Raw genomic sequence first — 27,443 nt, forward strand, 5'->3', positions numbered from 1 at the left:
TCTGCGCATGCGTATGTGCAGAAATACTCAGCCTGTTCAGCAACACCTTGCAATATACGTTTTTCCTAATATTACAGGTTGAAGAAAGAAGAAAAAGCAGAAGCGGAGTGACCTGATATGAAGACACATAAAAAAAACGGCATTTTTCAATGCCAATTAGCACTTTTCATTGGCTTTTAAATAAGCACTGAAAAGTGCCATTTTAATTATTTTACGATGGAATACCGCTTGATTCGCTTTATATCGACACTTTTCAGAGCCACTAACAGGAAAATCACTTTTCTTTATATCGGCACTTTTTAAAGTCATGACTAAAAAATGCATTTTATATATATGTGTGCTGCAGAAATAAATAACGCACGTAGCGCGAATATACGTATATATATATATATATATATATATATATATATTGTATATATATATATATATGTATATATATATATCTTTTATATGTCATATAACATAATGTAAAAAAATTTATTTTATTATATTCTCGTAAAACATTAATTATATGCAATATTTTAGATACATTAATGGGGATTTTTATAAAAGATACTTTAAAGATGGATTATCTCATGATCATGCATGGTGTCAAAAAAGAAGATCATTTATTTATGGCATTAGTTGCATCTATATTGGAGAATGCTGCTGGTGTTAAACAAGGCTGTGGAATAACGGATGATATCATGACAGGTACAAAAAAGAAATAAAATATAACATGGTCCTGGAAATAAATATAATATAATAATAATAATATAATATAATATATATATATAATATATATATATATATAATATATATAATATAATAATAATAATCTGATATGATTTTTAAGATAAATTAAAATTACAATATCGAAATTATTATTCAATGATGTTACAGGCGAAAAATATTTTGGATTATGGAATAACGATTTGAAACATGGCAATGGTTTAATTGTAACACTTGATGGCATTTATTATGAAGGAGCTTTTACGCAAGATGTCCTAAGGTGACTATACATTCACGAATCTCTTCTTAATATAAGAAACATTGAAGATATAAATTATATTGATAATTGAAATATATATATTGACATTGTGTGTGTCTGTTGAAGGGTCATGGAGTAATGATATTCGAAGATGGCACGCATTATCAAGGAAAATTCAAATCTGCAGGGATAAAAGGTTTCACTTTTAAAAAATTTATAATGAAGACACAATAACATTTAAGCCCATTGAAGAGGAAGTTTGTAACAGCATAATGTGTTAAATATAAGTCGCATTTTTTAAATAATGTATGTAATTTATATGCAGCAGAATCTATAATAATTCTCCATGAGATTTATAACTATTTACATAGAAAAAAATAAAATATAGATATGATGTAAAAGTTACGCAATATGTTAATGTGGATGTATAGATCTATATGTACCTAGTTATAGTATCTCTGATTTCTATTTAATTGTTATAATATGCCTTTTTTTAGATATAATATTCTTCAAATGATAGCATTGTATGTGTATATGCATATGTTTATATACATACATACACACACATAGTGTGTTTGAAAAGTATATATATATATATATATATATATATATATTTATTTATTTATTTTTATCAATAATATAATTCTTATCAATATATAAAATAGCAAATCTTGTCATACCCGGCGTGATAGCAAATTTGTGGCAGAAATAGATAAAAGCTTATCGTAATAATGCGAATCGTATAAATTATTAATGAGTTCCATTAAACAGGTTTTAATAAAATTAATTAAATTTTACATTAACAAATAAATAAAAATAATAATTAAATTAGAAAACAAAAAATAAGAACATTTCTAATCTAATTATTTTTATTTATTTGTTGATGTAAAATTTAATTAATTTTATTAAAACCTGTTTAATGGAACTCATTAATTTATACGATCCGCATTATTACGATAAGCTTTGTCTATTTTTGCTACAAATTTGCTATCCTGGCGTGCGTGGCAAGGTTTACTCTGTTCTTACCACAAATTTGCTGTCATGCTATGCAAGTCAACGTTTGTCCTATTCTTGCCATAAATTTGTTATCCTGCCGTGCGTGGCAAGGTTTGCTCTGTTCTTGCCACAAATTTGCTGTCATGCTATGCAAGGCAAGGTTTGTTCTATTCTTGCCATAAATTTGTTATCCTGCCGTGCGTGGCAAGGTTTGCTCTATTCTTGCCACAAATTTGCTGTCATGCTATGCAAGGCAAGGTTTGTTCTATTCTTGCCATAAATTTGTTATCCTGCCGTGCGTGGCAAGGTTTGCCCTGTTCTTGCTACAAATTTGCTGTTGTACTATACATCGCAAAATTTGCCGTATTATTTACGTAAAATATGCGTCATGCTATTGCGACAAGCATTGTCAGCAAAAGATAAACTTTTTGCGGACACACCTTGTCGTAATTTTGCTACAAAGGCATGCTCGAATTTGCTGCAAACTTTACGTAAAGTTTGCATCATTTTGCTATCTGGGTATGCTGCAAGCGTTGCAGTTCATGTCCGTAAGACAGAGGCTATACTATAATGTATGTTTACTTATTTTTAAGATTGTAAGGAATTTGCTGACAGAGCAGCTACGAAATAGACTAGAAATAGTAGGAAATGTAAGTGAAAGACAAACGCGACAGGCCGGAGATATTGCAATACAATTTCGCAGAACAAGAAGTGCGCAAAAGAGTATGTTTTATGAAGGAGTGAAATTATATAATGATTTACCAGCCGAAATGAAACATTGTGATAGGATCGAATCATTTAAGCGAATGTTAAAGGAATATATATTATTTAATGTTATATTGTATACTACAAATAGCTGAGAAAGCTAATAAAGGTCAATCAATCAATCTCATTGACTTTCTCTCATGTTTCACTAATATCATTCACGCAATCTCGTTCCTCGGATGATTCAACCGTAACGTTTTCATGATCTATTATAGATGCTGATCGTTGGAAAGGATTGTATCACAAATTGCAAAGTATCTTTGAAGAATTTTCACAGTCGCGATAGATGAGTCCCGAGTCCTCTTTCCATCAATTGCATTAAAAATAACGCTGAATCCTCTTTACCATATCCTGACAGAGACCATTTAATTGTTATCCTTGAAAAATGATAACACATGAAGCGTATGCGCTGAAGTTTTTAAAAGGATGATTCACTTCTTGTTAACAGCATTCAAGCGAAAGCAGCAATGCAGAAAGTGTTTCTTATTCTTTGCGTGAATTAGAAGTGCAAAATAGACTGTCTCAAATAGATATATTATAAACAATACGAGATAATAAATCGGGAAGAACACAGTGAGAAAAATAATTTTCGCATTTTTTTCTTATAATATATAGTTTCCTCTTTGTTTTTTAAATGTCTTAGGACATACATACACACTTGTGTATATCTAATAATCTAATGAATCAAAATATGTTGTAAAATATGTTTGAATCACTTATTTTACATTTGTTGCTTATACATTAATTGCTTTTTAATTGTCATCTATTACGATCATGATAAATTAGAAGAACCATTATTGATAAACGTTTAGTGATATTATACAATCGCGATAATAAATTTTATTTTTGTCTAAATTGATGATCACATATTTAATACCGGCCAAATATTACCTTCAGGTTTTTTGAGCATAAGACCCTGCGCATAATAGAGAAAATATATAGGAATAAATATTAAATATTAGGAATATAAATTATTTTAATATAAATAAAATTGAAAAAACTCTGATATACAAATACAAATTTGAATATAAAGGGCTAATAAATTAATAAGAACTCTTTATACTCAAATTTGTATTTGTATATCAGTTTTTTTGATTTTATTATTTTAAAATAATTCTTATTCCTAATATTTAATATTTATTCCTCTATTGTGTGCAGGGCCTAACTTTCGTCAAAGTGCATCGAATGCGCTCAAAATTTTACAATTTTTGTAATTTTTTACAATTGCGTATGTCTTATGGAGGATTCACACTGCCTCCGATGTCCGACGTACGACATCCGATATCCAATAAGAGAATGAGATTTCTAGAAACTCTATTTAGTGATATTTTGTCGTACGATACTGTTCGTCGTACGAAAAACTTTGTCAAGATTTAACTTTTTCGTACGACAGGCACAACGAAGCACGTCATACGACTGTCTAGTCACAAAAGAGATGGATAATATATAGCTTAAAAGAAGAGACATTCACTCGACGTAAAACGTTTATTAATACCTATTTTGAAAGAAAGTAATAATATTTATCTTGCAGAAAGCGTAATTTTGATTACATAATGGAGGACGATATGGTAATTAATAAAGTTTAATATAAAATAATGTATTTAAATCTAGGTTATGTTTATTTTGTCATTTTACATCTATATTATTTAATGGATTAGTTTACGTAACATTTAATTTGTCTTTTTGTTTTAGTTCAAACTTTGCGTAGATTGTGGTGAATATCCAATTGATGACGATCATGAATGTGAATTGCCGGATACAAACAATGATAATTCAAATTTGGTATCGTCACCAATTGAAACAACTTTGACCGAAGTCCAAAATATAGAAGAATTAATTAATGAAGTCTTTAAGCGAACACCATTGTGGGACAGTACTTTACTTATGAAAAACGAGGTCCAGCCAGGACAAAATTGTTATGGTCAGAGATTGATAAAAGACTAAGTAAGTTGTTCAATTTTTACAATTTTTAAAGAAGAAAAAGAATATATTTTTATATTTTAAAATTGCTATAAATGTCTTTTTAAGATTTACGTCCAGGTACCGCGAATGTTAAATGGCGTAATTTACGAGATACTTATGTCAGAAAATTAAGTGAACAGAAAAAGTACATTCCAAGTGGAAGTGCTGCTGAAGCTAAGCCTAAAGTATCATGGCCATATTTTGAACTGTTAGGATTTTTAAGACCAACAGTAATGCGTAGAAAGTACGTAAATAATATCATAGTCATTATATGATATCATAATCTTTAAGTAAATATGTTTATATTAATTAATTTCCAGGACATTTAGTAACATAAGCCCACCTGCATCTTGCAGTACTAATAGTGATAAACGTTACATAGAGCAACAATTAGAAAAGCTAAATAGTAATACGAGTCTAACAACTTGCAGAAGCAACAGTAATAAAAATTGTACATTCTCAGGAAACCGATATATAACATCAAGTCCAAATTTAAGTGATACAGGAGCTTCAGAAAGTTCTTTGCAAGAAAACGTTGATTATTGTAACCAACGTAAATTTAGAGCAATAACATCAGATTATTCATCAACACAACAAAATGTAAATTCGATGATGAAGATAGAAGAGACTGAAATATCTAAAAATATACCAAATAGCAGCTGTAAGAATACAGCTATAAAAAATCTTAAAATGTCAGGAGTAGATATGAGCCACTATGGTGCGTCAAAACAAACCCCCACCACTCGGCCCCTGGCGCCGTGGGCGTGGCCAGGTGAAGTGGAGGGAGGCGTTCTGATTGGTGGAAACAATGCCCCACCTCCCGAAGTCTCGATTTTGATTGGCTTGCACCATAGTGGCACAGAGTTTGATTGGCTTGCACCATAGTGGTCCAGAGTTTGATTGGCTCGCACCATAGTGGCCCAGAGCTGCGATTGGTCGACGCCGGCTGTGTCGCCGATTTATCAAATTTTTATTTCCCTACCTCCGCGGTACTAGACTCGAAGAAGCAATCCTCCTCCCACTCCAGCCCTGGCCCACCTGTATAGGGTTCCGAGTCAAATTCCCGTTACCTAGCCCTTAGTCGCTCTCGCTACGTCTTGGCAGAACGAACCCCCCCCCTACCGACTTTCGGAGGGTAGCCGGCGGTATATGTCTCGAGGAAACAATCCTTACCTCCCCACTCCGTCTCGGGGCCCGCTATGGAATATCGAAACAAGCCCCCTCCGCTCGAACGGTTCATGACGCACTTTATCGGAAAAAGAGACAAAGCATCTCAGTAGGAGACAATAATTATTATAATTATTATAATTATCATAATTAAACTACATTGCACTACAGAGGTAAAAAGATGAACATGCGGATGATTGAACGCGAGGCGGGGGTGTTATAAAGGAAGAAGGGAAAAGTTAAAAGTATTAAACTCGAATTAAGATAAAAAATTTTTACATTTATTAATATTTTTCAAAACCAGCCATTTTTTAATAAAATTTTTGCTTATTATTAATATACAGAAATATATACAAAGAAGAATTATATTTATATTGTTATAAATTTTACATTTTTCTTATGCTACTTACAATATTTATAATTCTATTTTTTAAAATAAAATCGGAAAATGCGCGACTTTTATTTAAAAAAGAAAAAGTCACCCAAGAAATAAGAATATTGCTATACCGCCACATATCCGTATGGTAGCGAATATCTGCTATTGATAAATCTACGCTTTACTAATACCGGCGCACATATTTTTGTTTCACTTCGCGTAACAATTTCATGAAACGCCGTACGTCGAATCGCATTAAAGCGTAGATTTATCGAAGTTTCGTTATTTTCTTCTTCTTCGTTTTCCTGTGTGTCTTTTTCTCTCGCTAATAGTAGCTTTTTTATAGCATTAAAATTAATTCGTCGCGAGTTCTCGTAATTGAGAGTAATACCCTTAACTTTACAAGTCTCGTGAGTATTACCCTCCGGTGTTCGCACGATGTAGGCGTAAAATTTCGGGCCCCCGGACACGAACGCCTCGATATAGCTACCGCGGCCGTAGCTTTCGAGTTCATCCGTCATATCGCCTAGAAAATTTCCCGTAGGCGGCATGTATTCGTTCGAATCACCGGTGCTTATAAAAATACACGAATCCGTATCGTAATATAATACACGACGATCTAAAGGTTCTAGGTACTCGTACAATTTTAAACGCGCTAGTGCAGTCGTATACGCTGCTATCACGACGTTTGTTATCGGCGAGGGAACGAGAGCCTCTTGTCGCAGTCGCCACGAAACATACATTACCTCGTCATTCACGGGTAATATGTCGGTTATCTCGTATTCGGCGCTCGTTAGTAATGTCGCGAAACGTTGTTGTGTTTTTACGATTTCGGTAGTCGGCAAATTGGATCGTTGGCCGAATTTTCCCCAGAATTAATTTAAGCACAGTTTCGCAACCGAGCGTAAACCAGGATTCCGCGCGATGTTTCGCTTATCAAGAACGATACCCTCAGTTTTTTCATATTCCCTCAAGTATCGCTCTTTTGCCTCATCGTCGTTTTCCCCGCATTCGCTCGGCCAACCACTGGCTTCCTGTTTAAGCTGTAAAAACGTATTAATATATTCGGCGAACAATCCACCTTGCCGCGACGCACGATCGTATTGGCTAACTCTATATTGCCAAATTTCGCTTACCGACGTTACGAAATAATCTTTCTCGACGGCCTTGCGTAATTCGCAGGTTACCCAGGTATCCTCGAATTCACGCTCGCTATCATTATGAGTGCACGGTGTCTGAGAAAATGTTTCGCAGCAACTACGACATAACGCGAAGAGTAATTTTCCTCGTACGCGATGCGGAAGTACGGGGTGAAATAAATCACGAGGAGGGAGTACTCTACAGCGTATGAGGCCTTCGAGCGAGTCGAAATTATAATTCGGTGACCTTCCGACTAACGCGCTACATTCATCGCCGACGTAAATTTCCGGATGACCGATCGGAAAAGCGCCCGTCTTCAATACAAACGGGTATAATGAGCATACGTCGACGTAGCGTATTTTCTCCGTACCTGTGATTTCGTATTGAGTTGCGATATTTCCCGTACGCCCACCGAAAAACGCGTCGCGAGGATCGAGCGGTGGTGTTTCTACCATCGGATGATTCGCGAGAAAATCATACATTACGCGATTGTCGCGCATTTCTTGGTCGAAGGCGCACTCCCACTTTTCCGACACTATGTATCCCCGCTGACGAAGGCGCCATGAAACTGCGAGAGTTCGTTCATATCGCGAATTTAATGTATCTCCGCGATCCTCCCCCGATGAAAGCGCTTTATCGCGATTTACAGGGAAACAAGTTGGACATCCGTGCCAAAAGCAACCGTGAAATTGCAACACGTGACGCTGCGTCCTTCCCGCAACAGACGTTTCGAAATAACCATCGACGAGCGTACCCTCGATCGTGCGATATTCCCGCGCACGCCCCGCGTGATTTATACGGCGGTCGAGTTCGCGCTCCATCCATATCAGCCATTGTAAGGCTTTACGCGAATGATTGCTCGCGCATCTGTATCCCCCCGTAGGAATAATGCCTATCGTATCGGCTTGCAAAAAGTTTTTCCGGAAAACCGTCATGCAGGTCGAAGCAATAGTTGTACATTCCTCGAACGGGCATACATTTCCGCGATCTAGGAAAATTTTTCTAAACGCTACGCACGCTCGTCGAAGAATATCAACATCGTTACGACAATAGCGCACTATCTCGCGTTGGAAGTCGAACACGGTATTTTTTTCCCTCATTTCGGTATGCCATGTGAGAAAGCGTTCGCGCTCTTGCGATTTCATGTTATCCGGAGAATAATATTGTACATCGGGTAACGGTCCGACGTACGTTTGATTTTCGATAGTATTAAATAAATGCGGAAAAATGCCCTTATCCTCAGTATCCTTTAGCCCGAAAGCCTTAGGTAATTCGGATAAGCGCATCGGGATATAATTAACGCTATCGATGAATTTTGTATGTCCCGCGGTTAAAAGAATAATTTTTGTGCCGTTTAAAATTACTTTCGGTTCAATATCCCTACAATTTTCCACGATATATTTCAAAATAAATTGCGCGTCGAACGCTTTCGCATTATGCGCTATACAAATTATGTGTTTAAAATATTTTACCGGACGCGTAACGAAATCTACAAACTGTTTAACCGGATCGCGTTGAAATACGAACTCTCGCACTCCGCACCAACGACACCACACGGACATGTTATTTTCCCCCACGCATGCTTCACAAATCTGTTGCGCGATGCATAGCGTCGGAATATGTTTTTTTATATTTCCCGTTCCTTCGACCGTCTCGTCCTGCCGCGTTTCGAAATCGTAAAATACGAAAGCCACACGTCCTTTTCCGCGTTCATATGCACGTTCGTTCTTTTCCGCGTTATCACATATGTTCCGTGCTTCTTCTCTCGTGCTAGATATATCTACCTCATCCGGTACCATCGCTGATGAAGATGGCCCGGCAGAGGAAATATCGACACGTTGTCGAAGAGGTTGCATATAACACATATGATTGCGCGGTTGTTGTGAACGGCATAATTTGCAATAAGAAACGCCGCATTCGTGTTTTAAATTCGATTTAACGATACGCCCGCAACTATCGCAAAATCGCACGATGCTATAAACATTAGCGCGTGTTCTACCGTCGTACGATTTCTCGCTACGATGACACTCGAAACACCTTGCACCGTAAAATAGCCGATTGCACGCGTCGCATTTTATTTCGGCGTAAGTGGAATCGCACGGTGGTGCGGATAAGCATCGCGGGCATTTATTTAAGCACCGGTGACTATTGGGTCTATCGTTTCGGAAGCCTACATTACACGCTACGCAATAATCGCGAGTACCAGCGGCGGCTTTTAAATTTAAAATAGGATTATAATGTCGCGAATCCTCGTAATACATGATATTTAATCGCCGCGAGGACTCGCGTCCGAGAGAAGCGAGTATTTCGGCACCGTCATACATCGGTTTTTCGCCGCGACCGAAAGTATTAAAATTATACACAATAATTGCGATATTGTCGGCGGCGAAATAACGCTGGAAACGTTCGATTTCACGAATTCCACAACCCTCTTCCGGTATTGCGACACCGGCATTTCTCGTTAATTGCAATGCACATTCGCGTTATAACGAAGAATGCTGATATCTTATCGCGTTCCATTTCTCATGCAGCTCACCCGTACGGATATTACCGCGCTCGCTATAAGTTTGAGCTACTACGAGAGCTCGAAGGAAGCACAGGTTATCGGAATTATTAATTTCGACTATCGAACGTTTCGCGACATCCTCCCGTGTTAACGTGATGCGACCGCGACCCGAAGGCATCGAGACATTATAAACCCGTATGTTAAATTGGTCGGCGATATCGAGACCACCGGCGCTCTGTGCTAACGAACTCACAAGTCTCCAAATGTCCTCGTAACTCAAATCACGCGCCGGACGAAAAGATATACCCGCAGGACCGTGCGATAAATTCGGCGAATCAAACGATAATCCTACGTAATCGCCCGGTTCACATGAATTTAACGCATACGCGTGAATTTCGCGAAACGCGTTTTCTAACGAGTGATATATATCGTTGCCTTCAGTCAACGGACGTATCGCGAAACTCGCTTCTCTACCGATTACCCGGAATCTTCTAAATTGTCGCGCATTTTCCGATATTAAATTTACAAAATTAAAATTATTATTTCCGACCTGTTGGTGAAGTTGTTGCTGCTGCTACTGATGTTGCTGTTATTATTGCTGTTGTTGTTGTTGTTGTTGCTGTTGCTGCTGGTACTCATGCTCCTCCTCCTCGTCCTCTTCACCCTCCTCGGTCTCGGATGAAATATTTTCCGAGCGGGGTAACTCGGCTACCTCCCCCTCAGTCTCATCCTCTTCCGCTTCTTCTTCCTCATTGGTGTGGGAGAGCGCTGAATTTTGTTGGCCGTCAACACCACCTCCGTATTGTACTGTTAAAAAACCGTATAAATTATAAATACTATTTTTGTTATTTTTATTATTTTAATATTTTTATACTCGAATGTAATCCGTACTATAAATATTATAATACAACGAAATAATCTCACCTTTTTAGCAATATTTGTTGTTTTTTATTCCGCTACTAATATTCTGGGGAATAGCTAATCCCCCAGCGACGAGTTTCTAAAGAAAAATTAAGAATTTGGATTAAATTCGAGCATAAAAATATATCGAGAAATAAATTATTAAAGTTACCTTCTCTGGAGGGAGTGTATATATTTTCCTCTTCTTCCTCTCTCACAGTCTCTTCTTCTTCTTCTTCTTCTTCTTCCAGCACTATCACTTCTTCCTCTTCCTGCACTTCTTCTTCTTCTTCCCCACTCTCTTCTGGCTCTTCTTCGTTAATCTCCACTCTCTCGCGCTCCTCCATCTCTCGCGGAAATTCTAATAATATTTTAAGATTCGAATATTTAATATTATAGAAACAAAATTTAAAACAGTTCTAAAATTATTTTTATATTTGAATTTTCGTTTTAGCCTATTTTTTACATAATCATCATCTTTACCCGGCGAGAACACTTCGCTATCAGGGCTACTGATTGCATATGTGATGTCGTCAGCGTTCATGTTTTCCTCGTCGTCGTCGTCGTCAAAAACAACGGGAATCGCCGGATTTTCCTCGAGTAATCACGGTCTTCCTGAAATGTAGAATATTTTTTATTAGTATTGATTATTTTTATTACTACCGAACATTCTATCCGAGAAAAATTAGCACTCGTTTTCATTACGTGCAAAACTTACGCGAAGGACCTGCCTCGGGTTCTTCCTCTGCGCGGCGTCTACGTGAAGGTCGCACTATCGCTGTTCTCGCGAGATTATTGTTTCCTGTGATTAATTAGTAATTAAATATTTAACTTTATAATCGCGATTTTTCGTATTTTTTCTTTGAAAGCAAAAATAAATAAAATAAGTAAAATAATTACCCGTCGACTGGATCCTACTGTAGTTTTGAAGTAGGTAGGTTATATGTCCACCTACATCTTCCTCTTCTTCATATTTTTCATCTTCGCTCAAGGCTCTTCGTGCACTAATTATTTCGCCGGCAATATTTAGTAATTTCGCGTCGCCGCCGAAATGCTCCAATTTATATAAAATTGCAAGCAATGTATCGGAGCAGGCACACGCGAAATTCGAAAATACGCTGTAATTATGTTCACTTGTTTCCGTTAATTTGGAAATGTAGCTCGCGGAATTTATCTTTGGAGATAAACTCGCAGCCAACTTTGCACAACTCGATATCAAATTTTTATTACACGCCATTTTTTTTCTTAAAGGAATAACACACGAGTGAAAATCGTACAAGTTTCCTCGGGCAAAGAAAATCTCGAAAATGCTTATATTCGGTTAAGCGTTGTCCATTTTATATATTTTCCTCCCCACTCAAAAAGGAAAATCAAACAAACCTTTATCAGCGCACGGAGAAGTCCATAAAAAATGTAGAAGTTTGAAATTTCTTGTAGTCGTATATACCGTATTGTAATTATATTTTTCACCGTAGCGCGAATAATCTATTTCATTTCTTATTTTGTTTTTCGAGAAAGCAACTGACGCTAAACATTTTGCTAATTACCTTAATTAAGTAATGGTTTACGCATATGATTTCTTAAAAACTAGGCGTAATAAAAAAAAAATTTGTAATTATTTTATTTGTCAAAGATTTTTATTTTGCGTCGACCATAGCTATTGCACGAATATAATAAATTTTTAAAATTATTTGTTTCTTTATAAGAAAAAATACACGTTTAATGCTAATAATAATAATAATACACGACGTGTTGCTGCGTGTTCGCAGTAAAGGACAGAAGGAGATATCGGGAAATATGTTGAAAACGTAGTAAAAAGTACTCTGTGAATTTTTTTTTTTAAGAAAAACTTGTCATGTTATTTATTATATTTTATCGATGTACATTTATTTATTGGTTTTCATAAAATTTTCGTTTTTGTAAAATCGCACGAGAAATTTCATTAAATTTAAGCGAAAGTATCTCTACAAATATAATGCTGAAATATACATCTAAAAATGTTAAATTATTAATTTGAGTTCGAACACTTTGTTCGATTTGTTCATAATTTCCTTTAATTGTGAGTTTTATAATTTCGCAATCTATGTACGTTGAGGGAAGTTTTAATTCTATTTCGTTTATTATATAGTTAGCACATGTATTGACAGTATCAACGATATTAATTAATTGCGACAAATGCGTATCTATGCATTTTATATTTTCCAAGCCGAGGAAAGTAACTTTCTGCATCACGATAGCGGTGTTATAAGTTTTTCGTTTCTTCGACGGAGGTTGTTCTTCCTTCTCGACATTACTCGCGGAATATTCGTTGGTTTCCTTGTATGCCACTAGAATAGCCCTCGAGCCATAAGCGCTGGTAAAGTTGATGGTGATATTGTTAATAATAATCGGATTTATTCCTCCCGTTCTTTTTTGATCGTCGTTCAAATACTGTCTCATATGTTCCATGCAGGATTGAAATTGCTGCCACGTGTCGGAGTCGAGACAAATCCCATCGGCATTATTGCTCGTTAATTTAACAATTGGAACAAAACAGTCTTCCTTCGTCGATTGCAATCCCACTTGTATCTTCTTAGTGAAGGATGAATTAAGTCCGTATGTTGTTGATAGCAACAAATGTCGGTTTCTTCCACCGTTGCCGATTTTATTGTCTCCATTTCCCGGCTCCTTAATATCGCAAACATGCGAGGATTTCACAAAACTGGCTATTTCCGTCGTTCCAGCCATTACTATTAACCACTCGAAACAAACTCGAAAAATGTACTGTGCAAAAAATAATCACAACAACAACGTTAGCGTATTTGCGTAGAATTTTTCTTCTTCGCTCGAGACTTAACTTCTGTTAACGACGAAATTCGAATGAATACACGGTTTGTCCTCGCGCTTATATTACTGCTTCTCCCACCTAAAAAAAATCTAAGCAAAAAGAGTGGGGGGAAATAATATGGGCAGAAGTGAGCATAAATGCGTATTCAAACAAAATATTTTACAATAATCAAAGAAAAATACCGAGAAACTTCTATATACGTTTCTAGAAACTTCTAAAAATTTTCTCTAAGCTATATCTCGAGTGATTCACCACGGGAAAAATATTTAGGGGATGTTTTATTAAGGAAGATTCGAATGATAAATTTATAGATATTACGGGCGGGGGTATATCTGAATGTTTAATTTAAAAAAAATGTGAAATCTTATCAGATTTCTTAGTCGATACGGTATATATGCTGTTTCAGCATGAGAAAAAAATAGGTTGAGGATTTAGGATGAGGGTTTCGCTAGGGTAGATTCAAGGTGAGAATATTTTCCATATCTTCCTAAATTATTTGGAAACAGAATTGTTTTCTTAATCACTATTGCAAATATAGCGGGGTTATTTTAAAATGAAAACCATTGACGGTTATCTTAAGATGAGATTATTTTATTGAATGTCTCTAGTTTTTTAACGTGTGTTTAGGGTTTTAAGAATCTCTAGATATTATTATTATATCACGGGGGGATAGTGTTTGTCTGAGTCAGCTATCAGTTGATTCATAAAATACGAGTATGTACAGGTATTTTGTAATTTAGGCGATACATCGATTTAAAATATATTTTCCAGAATTTAAGCATTTTATTTTTACTATAAGCGTATATGGAGAATCAATTATAAGCTCATTAGCGTTGGTGCTCGCGAAAGTCGCCGATGCGAGCCTACCCTCGCGCGAATACGCTTACTCGCGGTCGCGCGTCGTGTATCATCTAATCAGCGGTGCTTTCCGCTCGCACGCGTAACAGAGAACGCTAGCGCGAGCACGTGGCCGGCGCGGATGGGGCCCCACGCGAATAAGCTTATTTTCTTCTTACATTCCTGTATAATATTCGAGGAGCATGCGCATTTTTTTCTTTTTTAGATTATTGTTGTTAAATATCGTCGTTTACTTTTTTATTTATGAGATTGTTCCTAAACGCGAAATCGATTATTTTGTGTAATGGACGTGCGCTGGAAACATCCTTGGACGTCGATCGTCTGCGGTCCTACGGGATGCGGGAAAACAATTTTCGTGAAAACATTTCTTCGACATTTATCCCGCATGTCCGATGTCCGATTCGAGAGAATTTTATTTTATTACGCCGAGTGGCAAGATGCGTATCAGTGCTTACATTGCGACACGGGAGAGAGAGAAGAAGAGAAAAGCGAGAGCAAATATAGCGATAATGCTTTAATAAAATCGAGGAAAAATATAATCGAATTTCGCGAAGGGTTACCGCGTCCGGAGGATTATTCTAACGATGCGCTTTCTCCGAAATTGGTGATAATCGACGATCTTATGAGGGAATCGTCTTCGTGCGACGCTATCGTGGATCTATTTACGAAAGGAAGTCATCATAAGAATCTCAGCGTTATACTCATTTCGCAAAATTTTTTCCATCAGGGACGTGGACAGCGCGACATATCTCTCAACGCGAATTATATAGTAGTTTTCAAAAATCCGCGCGATCGTGCGCAAATTCGTCATTTAGCGCGTCAGGTATATCCCGACGATCCAAAATTTATGGAAGAAGCGTACTACGACGCTACCTCGAAGCCGCATGGATATTTATTGCTCGATTTGAAACAATCGACTCCAGACGAATACCGATTTCGCACGTGTATCTTTCCGGAGGATACTCTACATTACGTCTACATACCACGTAAATCTGTCATTAGAGCCGGAAGCGTATAAAAGAAAGGTATTCGCAGCCGCGAGTTGTAGTTGTGCGATTACGACGCAATGGTGAAAAAAGCAGACCCTAACAAAACATCATCGACAGCGACAGCGAGGAATTTACCGAATAGCGCAATAAAGACTGCAAAACGTTGCATCGGAGAGAGGAACCTGTGTCTCTTAAAAACTCTATGCTATTTGAAAAAAAATCAAAGAGCGGCGTTCTTACGCGATGCCGACAATAAATTTGTAAAGTGTATTCAGGAGTGTATTTTCAATACGCTCGAAGGTAACGTACCGCTCGAATCTAGCGAAAAAAAGCGCTTGTCCAAGCATAAAACGACTTTACGGCGCATCGCGGCAAAGCGGGGTAATTTGAAGACTAAAAGAAAACTATTGGTACAACGCGGAGGATTTTTACCCTATATTATCGGTCCTATACTCGGAGCTTTATTATCACGGATTATCGGCGAGTGAAAAGAAATACAATTCTTTATATTCTTTGTGAGGAAAAATAATAATATTTGGAAAAGTATTAAAAATGGAAAAGGCTAAAAAAATGGTTTTAATTTCTACGGAAAATCTCGAAAAAATGCAACGAATGCAGCAGCAGCAGCAGCAAAATCAACAGTCGGAAAATGTTAATAATACGGAAAATGACAATAATAAATCTGTACGGACACCGGGAACCCCTTTATCGCGACTCGATGCGGAGATGTGTCGTATTCTCAATCTCTCGACTCCCGCCGACGAGGGTGAAAGATGGAAAATGTATAAAGAAGTACTTCAACGTTATCTTTACTTTGTTCGGGATGCAAAAAAGCGTTTTCGCAAAGATTCGCGTGGGGCTTTAAACGGCGACGCCGATGATAAAACTGAGCAAGACGAGGACATGTACTTGGAAGATGACGATACCGAAGAATTTACGCGTACTTTAATTAGTAGTGTTGAAGATGGAGGAGGAGGTGACGCTAATAGTTTCGGAAAAAAACGCGATCAATCGGCGGAAATGATTAAAAATATAATCGAAAGTGTGCCGAAAACTTATCGCTACAAAGCTCACACGCTATTGAAATATTTACTCGATGCTCCGTCGTCAAAGATCGGTTGGGATAGACAAGGACTCGTGACTATAAACGGTGCGGTTGTAACGGGTTCGAATATTAGCGATCTCATAAATGACGCGATACGCGAGAGAAAAACAGTAAAAGCAATCGGAAGAGTTCAGTTTGCGCGATTACTGCAGGACATAAACACACCTTCCAGTCTCATAGGAAATCGTAGTTTTTTACACGTAGGCAAAATAGCTCGTCGTATTAAAAGCAGCGAATTAGCAGCTGTTATTTCCACTCCGAAAACTCGTCGTTCACGCAGCAGGTTAAACGAGACAGTTGTATCCGAAGGAGATACGGTATTTATATCTGCCGATGAGGATGAGGATGAGGCCGATAAAACATTAGCAAGTAAGGACGAGAATTCCCCGACGAAGAAAGCAAGAGGTTTATTCGGTTGGAGCAAATTCTAATAAGATGGAACTCGAAAAATTATATTACGATCCTTCGCACTACGCGGGTTATTCAGCGACGGTCAATTTATCACGAGCGGCTAAGCCGAATTTCTCGCGTAACGAGGTTGTCGACTGGCTTAAATCGCAAGACGCGTACACGCTGCATCATCCAGTACGACGAAAATTTCCGCGTTTACATTATAACGTGACAAATATCGATGATTTATGGGAGGCTGATTTAATCGATCTTCGTAATCTTAAGAGTTATAACGACGGATATTCCTATCTACTGGTGGTTATCGATGTACTTAGCAAATTTGCTTGGGTAGAACCTTTGTGCGATAAAACTTCGGCGTGCGTGATAAAGGCCTTTCAGAACATATTCTCGAGAAACAAAAAACGTTTACCCGTTTACCTACAAACCGACAAAGGTAAAGAATTTATCGCGAGCGCTGTACAAAATACAAAAACAATTCTTAAAAGAAAAAAACATCCGATTTCGTGTAGCGCGAAATCCCGATATCAAAGCAGCTATAGTCGAACGTTTCAATAGAACACTTAAGGAGAGGATGTGGCGCTATTTTACACATAAAAATACTCGCCGTTATATCGATATTTTGCAGGATATTGTTCACGCTTACAATCATACTCGTCATTCTAGCATTAAAATGCAACCAGCGATCGTTACGTTGGAAAATGCGCGTATCGCGCGAGAAAATATGAATCGACGTTGGAATATCAATGTCGAAGATGCTGAAGGAAGAAAAAATCGCGGGCGCAAACAAAAGTGTAAATACAGAGCGGGCGAGCTCGTACGCATTAGTAGAGCAAAAGCAGCGTTTGAGAAAGGATACGAGGCGGGATGGAGTGAAGAAATATTTCGAATTCATCGCGTTCTCGAATGGAGAAGACCTCCTGTATACGAACTAAGCGATTTACAGGGCGAGGTTATAGACGGGATTTTTTACGAGCAGGAATTAACGCAAGTTATTAAAGACTTACGAGAGGGAGAATTTATCGTAGACCACGTGATAAAAACCAAGGGACGGGGCGACAATAAACAATTACTAGTTAGTTGGCGGGGATATCCTTCTAAATTCGATTCTTGGATATCAGCCTCGAGTTTAATATCAAAATGAGAAGGGAAGAATTTCACATAATCCTCCCGAGTAATAGTAGCATGCGCTACTTTCCGGAAAATAAAACAACGTGTTTCACCACCGAATTACCTCAGCGTATAGACTTAAGCGGTCGTTGGGAAATAGCGCTCACGGAGATCCAGTTTCCGTGTAGCTTTTTATATATACGCCCTGGAGAAAGAACAATAAAATTTATCGATATTAATAAGAGCATCGATGCGTTTTTTCATGCGGATGTCGAAGTATCACCAGGCGTTTATTCGAGCGTACGCGATATTATAGAGACAATGAATGACGCGTACAAACCCGTAAAAGCCCATGTCGTTTGGGAATTAAAAGCTGGTGGTAAAGTTGTTATGAGACTTTCCTGCAAAGAGAGGAAAGGCGATATGGAACATCATGTGCATTTTTCCGACAAGCTTTGTCGTATGCTCGGTTTTGATTCACGCTGTGGAAGTTCGAACGATCTACTACCGATCTACTACAATCCTGACATTCCTCCTTCTTCGAGCATTGCTTTTCCAAAATTTCCTTTTGTACTCACGTGTGACGACTATATAATAGCCGACATACCAGCTAGTTTGTTGCGAGGTATTCCAGACAAACTTTTCGTCTACTGCGACATTTGCGAACCTTATATTACGGGCGATGTACAATCGCCTCTTCTTCGAATAGTCGCGCACGATGCACGAAACGATTATCCGTTTGCATCCACTCAGATACGATTCACGAGTTTCCGTACGATCGAAATAGATATAAGAGATCAGCTGGGGAAGAGCATACCATTCGAATTCGGAACGTTGACGGTAACTTTGCATTTTAGGTGTATCGATTAGATATTATAAAATACACGGAATCCGCGAAAGAGAAAAACGCATTTGACCGTTCATTATTATTATTATTATTAATGGACTATTACTCGGTATATCGCGACGAATTACAGAACGGAGGCGGTCGCGGCGGCGGAATCCCGCGAGTTTTCGTCGGATCGCCCTATCAGCGCGGTCACGGAATCGGCAGTTTTCTCGGGGGATTATTCAGACGCGTACTACCATATTTAGGTAAAGCCGCGCGAGCTGTGGGAAAAGAAGCTTTACGGGCTGGCGTTAATGTAATCGAAGACGTCGAAAACAATACGCCATTTAAGGTAGCGGCCAAACACCGTTTTGAAGAATCGCGAGACAAACTCAAGAGAAAAGCCAAAGAAAAAATAAGTAGTCTAATGAAGGGTTCGGGATATAAGTCTGATGCGAAAATGCATGTAGCTCAGTTCCCTTTTGTCGGGCTTGATAATCACATCGCACGATCCGCAATAACATCGGCTCGCAAGCGACGACGGACGAGTAAGAAAATCAAAGCGGTTGGGAAAAAAAGAACGAGTACAAAAGCGCAGAGAAATAAAAAGAAGAAGAAAAGTCGTACGGTTGTGAAAAAAAGACTTAAGACGTCTGCGAAACGACGTAAAATCGGTAAAAAACGTACCGTATCCGATATATTTTCTTAAGCGGTTATATTCGGAGCATTCTAATTTAACGACGGTGGCGAGCGACGGACGACAGCGAGCAATTTGCGATAAAGAAATATGTCTTTTCTTCACACGCATTCGAGCGAGTGTTTAAAGAGCGAACTAGATCTCTTCTCTCTACCACCTACGCAAACTAGCATCGAAAATTCGCAATGGATTCATTACAAACCCGTGACCTTTCTCTCGGACAACTCGCCGATAGAATTCGTCATCCCCGGACACGGAGAAGAATATTTAGATCTCACGCACACCATGCTGAGTCTTCGTCTACGTGTAGAAACAAACGCCGATTCCGCGAGACAGGCTTCAGGAACAAGCGCCGAAAGAATAGCCGTAGGCCCTGTAAATCATTTGCTTCATTCTATCTTCAATCAAATCGACGTGTATTTCAATCAAAAGCTCGTGTCGCCTCCAAACAACGCTTACGCGTACCGAGCGTACATAGAGGCGTTGTTAAATTATTCTTCACCCGCAAAAACTTCCCATCTAACTTCCTGTCTATGGGACATGGATGCACCCGGACACATGGACGATCTGTTGGAAACAAATCCCGGCAATCCCGCTCTCGCGAGACGCGCTCGTTACATTTCCGGAGGAAAGGCGTTAGATCTCGTAGGACATCTCCATTGCGACGTTTTCAATCAAGACAAATTTTTAATTAACGGTGTAGAAGTACGGTTGAGATTCGTTCGTCCGAAAGATTCGTTCTGTCTCATGGAAAGTAGCGGAACATCGAAAATTCACATTCTCGACGCTACCTTGCTCGTTAGAAGGGCGAAAATAAGCTCGGATTTGTTACTCGCGCATGCTAGAATGATGAGTAAAGTTACAGCCAAGTATCCGCTCACGAGAGTCGAGGTTAAAACATTCACGATTCATAGCGGCGTTATGGGTGAATCGTTAGATAATGTAATACTCGGTCAATTACCGAAGCGAGTAATAGTCGGTTTCGTTAATAATAAAGCGTTTAACGGTGACAGAAAATTAAATCCGTTTAATTTCAAGAACTACGGAATAAATTTCTTCTCGCTGTACGTCGATGGCACGCAAATCCCCAGTAGGTCTTTGCAACCAGCTTTCTCCGAGGAGGAACCGCTTTACATCGAAGCTTATCAAACGCTTTTCTCGGGAACAGGTATTCATTTTTTGAACGAGGGAAATTCTATAAGCAGAGACGACTATTTCAAAGGGTATACTTTATTCGCTTTTGATCTTACTCCCGATCTATCCGCTAATTGCGCTGGACATTGGAATCTCGTCAAACATGGTAGTTTACGATTAGAAGTGCGATTCGTAAGAGCACTTTCCGAGACGATTAATTGTATTATCTATGCCGAATTCGATAATGTCATAGAAATCGACTCGTCTCGTCAGGTCATCGTCGATTTTTCGGGGTAAATTTTTTATAGACGCTTAAAATTGTCCCCCCTCTACTTCGCTCAAAACTCCGACATCAGTGCGCAACGTTTCGAAAAATATTCAGTTTCGTTGGAGACACGCTCGGCGTCGTTGTTTTACATAGAGCCTCGCGTCGAATCACATAAGTTTTTTTCGTAAGATGGATATAGTCGTCGATATTCAGGGTTTCCGCGATGCGAAGAAAAAGTTTATCCCTAAGGAGGTTGCTGTTGTAGCGATTGACGCTCCAATCGTCGATCATTGGATTATGATACCGACGCATTCGTTTGCCGAATTACCTGAAAAAATAAGACAAGAAAACAACTGGCTCACGCGAAATCATCACGGCATTGAATGGTTCGATGGCGAAACTAATCCGAAATATTTTACATCGCAACTGCGGCAAATTACAAGATGCGTGCGTCACATTTATGTTAGAGGAAACGAGAAAGCGAGTTATTTGAGGAATCTACTTTCTAGAAATATATATAATTTGGAAGGCATCTCACCGGCATTCAAAAATCTGACGGTAGAAGAAGAGTGCGGACATCACGGATTTCGAAAATTCGGAATCTTTCATTGTGCATTACGCAACGCTTACAAATTAAAAAGCTGGATTGTTGCGCAAAATAATTTCAGCAGCGACGGAGATAGCATTACTCAAACGACTTGCAGTTCTCCCGAAATTTTGATAGTAAGCGACGACGACGACGACGATGAAAATGAAAATATTAAAGCACAATCAAATAATAAAATAGAGAAGAAAAATCTGCAAAAAATCGAACGTGCGGCTATTAACCGCCCCGCGCAAACAGAAAATCCGTTAGCTGTACAACCCGAAAACAAGCTACCAAAAGAAATTATTCAAATAATACCGCTTGTTCGCTCGTCTTCGCTGCAAACAAATGGACTCTCGCGAAATTCTGCAAGCATTGCGCCAGCTAGATGTCAAACATGTGGGAGTCTATCCTGCCGACAAATTGCCGATGGCGTGGACGAGGTCGACGGCCATCGTCGCTAATACGGACAATCATAATCGCCCTGGAGAACACTGGATCGCTTTCTTCCTCGACGAAGACGGTACAGGGACATACTTCGATAGCTACGGAATACCGCCCTTGTATCCGGATTTTTTCCTACGTCTCCGACGAAATTCCAACATTTATCGATGGAATACCGAACAACTACAAGGGCTTTTCTCTCAAACCTGCGGACTCTACAGTTGTGTATTTTTATATTATATGTGCAGCGGTTACGATCTCGATGGATTTCTTAGTCTTTTTTCCGAAAATTGCAAATATAACGATCATTTAATCGTAGAATTATTTTATAAAATTTTTCTTCGCGAAAAAAAACATGAAAAATATAATGTTAATTAATAGCGTGTTTAATTGTAAGAAGATATAAAAAAAATTTTTGCGAAGTACTACGAATTGTATGCGGGTATATTAATAAATGTGAAAATTTTTTATCTTAATTCGTGTTTAATACTTTTAACTTTTCCCTTCTTCCTTTATAACACCCCCGCCTCGCGTTCAATCATCCGCATGTTCATCTTTTTACCTCTGTAGTGCAATGTAGTCTAATTATAATAATTATAATAATTATAATAATTATTGTCTCCTACTGAGATGCTTTGTCTCTTTTTCCGATAAAGTGCGTCATGAACCGTTCGAGCGGAGGGGGCTTGTTTCGATATTCCATAGCGGGCCCCGAGACGGAGTGGGGAGGTAAGGATTGTTTCCTCGAGACATATACCGCCGGCTACCCTCCGAAAGTCGGTAGGTGGGGGGGGGGGTTCGTTCTGCCAAGACGTAGCGAGAGCGACTAAGGGCTAGGTAACGGGAATTTGACTCGGAACCCTATACAGATGGGCCAGGGCTGGAGTGGGAGGAGGATTGCTTCTTCGAGTCTAGTACCGCGGAGGTAGGGAAATAAAAATTTGATAAATCGGCGACACAGCCGGCGTCGACCAATCGCAGCTCTGGGCCACTATGGTGCGAGCCAATCAAACTCTGGATCACTATGGTGCAAGCCAATCAAACTCTGGGCCACTATGGTGCAAGCCAATCAAAATCGAGACTTCGGGAGGTGGGGCATTGTTTCCACCAATCAGAACGCCTCCCTCCACTTCACTTGGCCACGCCCACGGCGCCAGGGGCCGAATGGTGGGGGTTTGTTTTGACGCACCATAGTGGCCCATATCTACTGTCAGGTATGAATGTTTACATCCCTACTATTTTGTATATATCCCAATGACATATTTATGTGTGCATGTGTGTTAAAATATCTACAAGCAGGAAAGAAGCGACGTATGAATACTAACAAAGAGAATGATGAGTTATCATTATTTCAACAATCTATAATGTCAGAAATAAAAGCGACAGATAAATCTATAAATGATACATCTGATCCAGTGATGGCTTTTTGTAACTATTTAACAACCCAGCTTCGTACATTATCTCAGGATGCCTTTACGAAATGTCAAAGGAAAATGTCATTTGTATTTGAACTTCAAGATAATTGAGAAATATCTATAAATTGATTATATAAAATCAAAAACCAAATGTTAAGTTTATAATGTGCAAAGTTCGCAAAAATATTTATTTTCATAATTTTATAATTACAAGAGCTTTAAGAGTCAAACATACAATTATTTTACGTTGAGTAATAACATAGAATATTTACTAAATATGTGCATATTATCTATGTTTACAGTTTTTTCTATTTCATTAACAATTAAGTTCACTAAAAATAGTTTTTTTTTCATAAAAAATGATTTGTTAAAAATACAGTTTTCTTTTTAAATGAAGTTAACAATTCATACATAAATTTTATATTATAAATTCTATATAATAGTTTATTATATAAAAAATATGGGGGGGTCCCATTTGCATTCCCGATTGCCAACTGCTTCATTTGCGCACAACATTTTGCCGACATTCCCGATTGCCTACGTCCCGATTGCCTACATGTATTATTACAGACACGAAAAAAATGAAAATACGAAAGTATGATTGCACACATGACATTATTGCGCACATACACATTGCACACATGACATTATTGCGCACATACACATTGCACACATAATATTATTACGCATATACGCATTGCACACATGACATTATTGCACACATGCACATTGCACACATAACATTATTGCACACATAAAATAAGAAAGTCACATAAACACTTTGCACACATGACTTTATTGCGCATATACACATTGCACACATGACATTATTGCACACATGCACATTGCACACATAACATTATTGCACACATAAAATAATAAAGCCGCATTAGCACTTTGCACACATGACTTCATTGCGCATATACACATTGCACACATGACATTATTGCGCACATACACATTGCACACATAATATTATTACGCATATACACATTGCACACATGACATTATTGCACACATGCACATTGCACACATGACATTATTGCGCACATACACATTGCACACATAATATTATTACGCATATACGCATTGCACACATGACATTATTGCACACATGCTGATTGCGCACATGACATTATTGCACACATGAAATTATTACATACATACAGATTGCGCACATGATATTATTTCGCACATACACATTGCACACATGACATTGTGCACATGCACATAATATTATTTCACGTAACAAATAAAAATTAAAATAGACGTTCTCCATACATTACATGACCTTATTGCGCACATGCAGATTACACGCATGATATTGAACACATACACATTGCACACATAAGATAAGCAAATGGGGCTTTGCACAATTAATACCTATGACTAAAGTGCAGACTGATACCGAATTGATAGATACAAGGATTCATAGAAACTTTAGAGTCAATCTGATAAGTAATCTTAAGTAATCTTATAATTGAGAGAATTATACGTTTGTGAGTGATTATATGACAAGGTGAAAACAGGAACTGAATAAATAACGGTTAAAATTTCCATTTATATAAGCGATATACACTCACCCGCAAAAAAAGCGGTACACCTAAAATTTGAGAAAATTTCATCAAATTTTAAATGATCATAACTTGGTAAATAATGATGATAAAAATATGTTTAAAAAAACAAAATGAAGGCTGTAATGTCCACTTTAAGAATATTTAAGTGGCAATTATGCTCAGCCATTGTTTTCAAAATGGCGGATAAGGAAGTGAAAGGATGTAAAATTGATTATTAAAGGATCGAGTTTGGGACGGTGCACGGCGTAAATCAGGTAACGCAGCCCAATGAGATCAAATGCTCGTGAAAGTGTGGAGTGTTATCTTTAAAATGTTTTTTTACCGAGCTCGATACGATGATTTTTCGCTGAGTTATTCCGAATTTAATTAAAAACGCTCTTTTTTCTTCTTCAATTTGCAGCTCAGCGAATAATTATCGTATCGAGCTCGGTAAAAAAGCATTGTAAAGGTGATACTCCACACTTTCACATGCATTTCGTCCCATTGGGCTGCGATACCTGATTCACGCCACGCACTGGAGCAAAGCGGGAACCTTTATTTATCGGTTTTGTATGCTTTCATTTATCCGCTATTTTGAAAAAAAATGGTTGCACATAATTTCAATTTAATTTAGGTGTGTGTGTGTGTGTGCTCGTTTGTATACCACAAGGATAAGGACCCCGTGGTTCGTCAGCTCCACAGTATTTAAAGACTCCAAACCCTCCTTGTGGCGTGTGTGTGTGTGTATGTGTGTGTGTGTGTGTGTGTGTGTGTGTGTGTGCTCGTTTGTATACCACAAGGATAAGGACCCCGTGGTTCGTCAGCTCCATAGTATTTAAAGACTCCAAACCCTCCTTGTGGCGTGTGTGTGTGTGTATGTGTGTGTGTGTGTGTGTGTGTGTGTGTGCTCGTTTGTATACCACAAGGATAAGGACCCCGTGGTTCGTCAGCTCCACAGTATTTAAAGACTCCAAACCCTCCTTGTGGCGTGTGTGTGTGTGTGTGTGTGTGTGCTCGTTTGTATACCACAAGGATAAGGACCCCGTGGTTCGTCAGCTCCACAGTATTTAAAGACTCCAAACCCTCCTTGTGGCGTGTGTGTGTGTGTGTGTGTGTGCTCGTTTGTATACCACAAGGATAAGGACCCCGTGGTTCGTCAGCTCCACAGTATTTAAAGACTCCAAACCCTCCTTGTGGCGTGTGTGTGTGTGTGTGTGCTCGTTTGTATACCACAAGGATAAGGACCCCGTGGTTCGTCAGCTCCACAGTATTTAAAGACTCCAAACTCTCCTTGTGGCGTGTGTGTGTGTGTATGTGTGTGTGTGTGTACGGGCGCACGCATGTGTGTATTAATAGTGGGTATGACCTCCTCGTGCGCGTATTACCTCATTCATACGATCAGGCATACTCTGTATTAGTCTTTTTATTTCATCCTGCGTAATTGCATCCCATGCATTTTGAAGAACTCTTTGAAGTTCTTGCAGTGACTGAGGTGCAGGTACGTGATTTCGTACTTTCTTGCCGAGATTGTCCCACAAATGCTCAATGGGATTTAAATCCGGACTACTTGCTGGCCAAACAAGTCGATTTATGCCAACTTCATCGAGGAAATCAAACACTCTTCTCGCAGTGTGTGGTCGAGCATTGTCTTGCATAAACAAGAAGTTCTCTCCGATAAAGGGTGCATACGGAACAACATACGGAAGGAGTATGTCTTCCACGTATACATCTGCGTTCATGTTCCTGTCAAAAAAGTGCAAATCTGTATGAGCGTCCGCTGAAATACCTGCCCAAACCATCACAGAGCCTCCATTGTAGCTGTACCTTTCACTTACAGTACAATCTGCAAATCGTTCTCCACGACGACGATAAACTCGTTCTCGTCCATCTGGAGAATAGAGACAAAAACGAGATTCATCGCTAAAGAGTACTTTGCCCCAGTCTGCGTAATTCCAGTCTCTATGCGCAACTGCAAAATTGAGTCGAGCTACGCGATGACGACCTGTAAGAAAAGGTACAGCCGCTGGCCTGCGCGAAAACAGATTTTGTTCCGCTAATCTTCTCCGAACGGTGTCAACGGATACATTGCAATTGTGGACATCCCTTAAATTGTTTCGAATTTGAACAGCTGTTCGATGTCTGTCTCTTAATGAATTTAAAACAATAAATCGGTCATCGTTTTCATTGGTACGTCGAGGGCGCCCAGAACCAGGCCTCCTCTTGAAAGAATTGGTGTCTAAATACCTGGCATAAGCACGTTGCACAGTTGACACTGACAGATCAAGTGCCTCAGCAACGTATCTTCGACTTCTGCCATCTTCAATTAAAGCAACAACTTGAGCAGCTTTTTCTGGAGTTATCGTTGCCATAATCGAGAAGTAATTTCGAGAAGAAGTAATTAATTATGGTTTCAATAGATGAAGTCGCAAGGAGCA

At 38.6% G+C, this 27,443-nt stretch overlaps 3 protein-coding genes and 1 pseudogene across 3 annotated transcripts; 3 read left to right on the plus strand and 1 right to left on the minus strand.

The window, feature by feature from the left end:
• The first annotated feature begins 4,284 nt into the window (after positions 1-4,284).
• On the plus strand, positions 4,285-5,739 carry LOC145973331 (uncharacterized; annotated as a pseudogene).
• Positions 5,740-6,361: 622 nt separating this feature from the next.
• LOC145973332 (uncharacterized) lies at positions 6,362-10,521 on the minus strand. Its single transcript, XM_083102610.1, has 4 exons — positions 10,433-10,521; positions 7,373-9,329; positions 7,186-7,279; positions 6,362-7,101 (listed from the first exon to the last, which is right to left on the minus strand). Exons 1-4 carry the CDS (start codon positions 10,519-10,521, stop codon positions 6,362-6,364), a joined length of 2,880 nt encoding a protein of 959 aa, XP_082958736.1.
• Positions 10,522-16,996: 6,475 nt separating this feature from the next.
• On the plus strand, positions 16,997-18,113 carry LOC145973710 (uncharacterized). Its single transcript, XM_083103288.1, has 2 exons — positions 16,997-17,405; positions 17,482-18,113. Exons 1-2 carry the CDS (start codon positions 16,997-16,999, stop codon positions 18,111-18,113), a joined length of 1,041 nt encoding a protein of 346 aa, XP_082959414.1.
• Positions 18,114-19,695: 1,582 nt separating this feature from the next.
• On the plus strand, positions 19,696-21,036 carry LOC145973711 (uncharacterized protein F54H12.2-like). Its single transcript, XM_083103289.1, has 2 exons — positions 19,696-20,611; positions 20,774-21,036. Exons 1-2 carry the CDS (start codon positions 19,696-19,698, stop codon positions 21,034-21,036), a joined length of 1,179 nt encoding a protein of 392 aa, XP_082959415.1.
• The last annotated feature ends 6,407 nt before the right edge of the window (positions 21,037-27,443 follow it).

Source organism: Camponotus vicinus, unplaced genomic scaffold, assembly GCF_025532165.1.
Source record: "Camponotus vicinus isolate PSW18456_S1 unplaced genomic scaffold, iyCamVici1.0 SCAF_6, whole genome shotgun sequence".
NCBI classification, from domain to species: Eukaryota; Metazoa; Arthropoda; class Insecta; order Hymenoptera; family Formicidae; genus Camponotus; species Camponotus vicinus.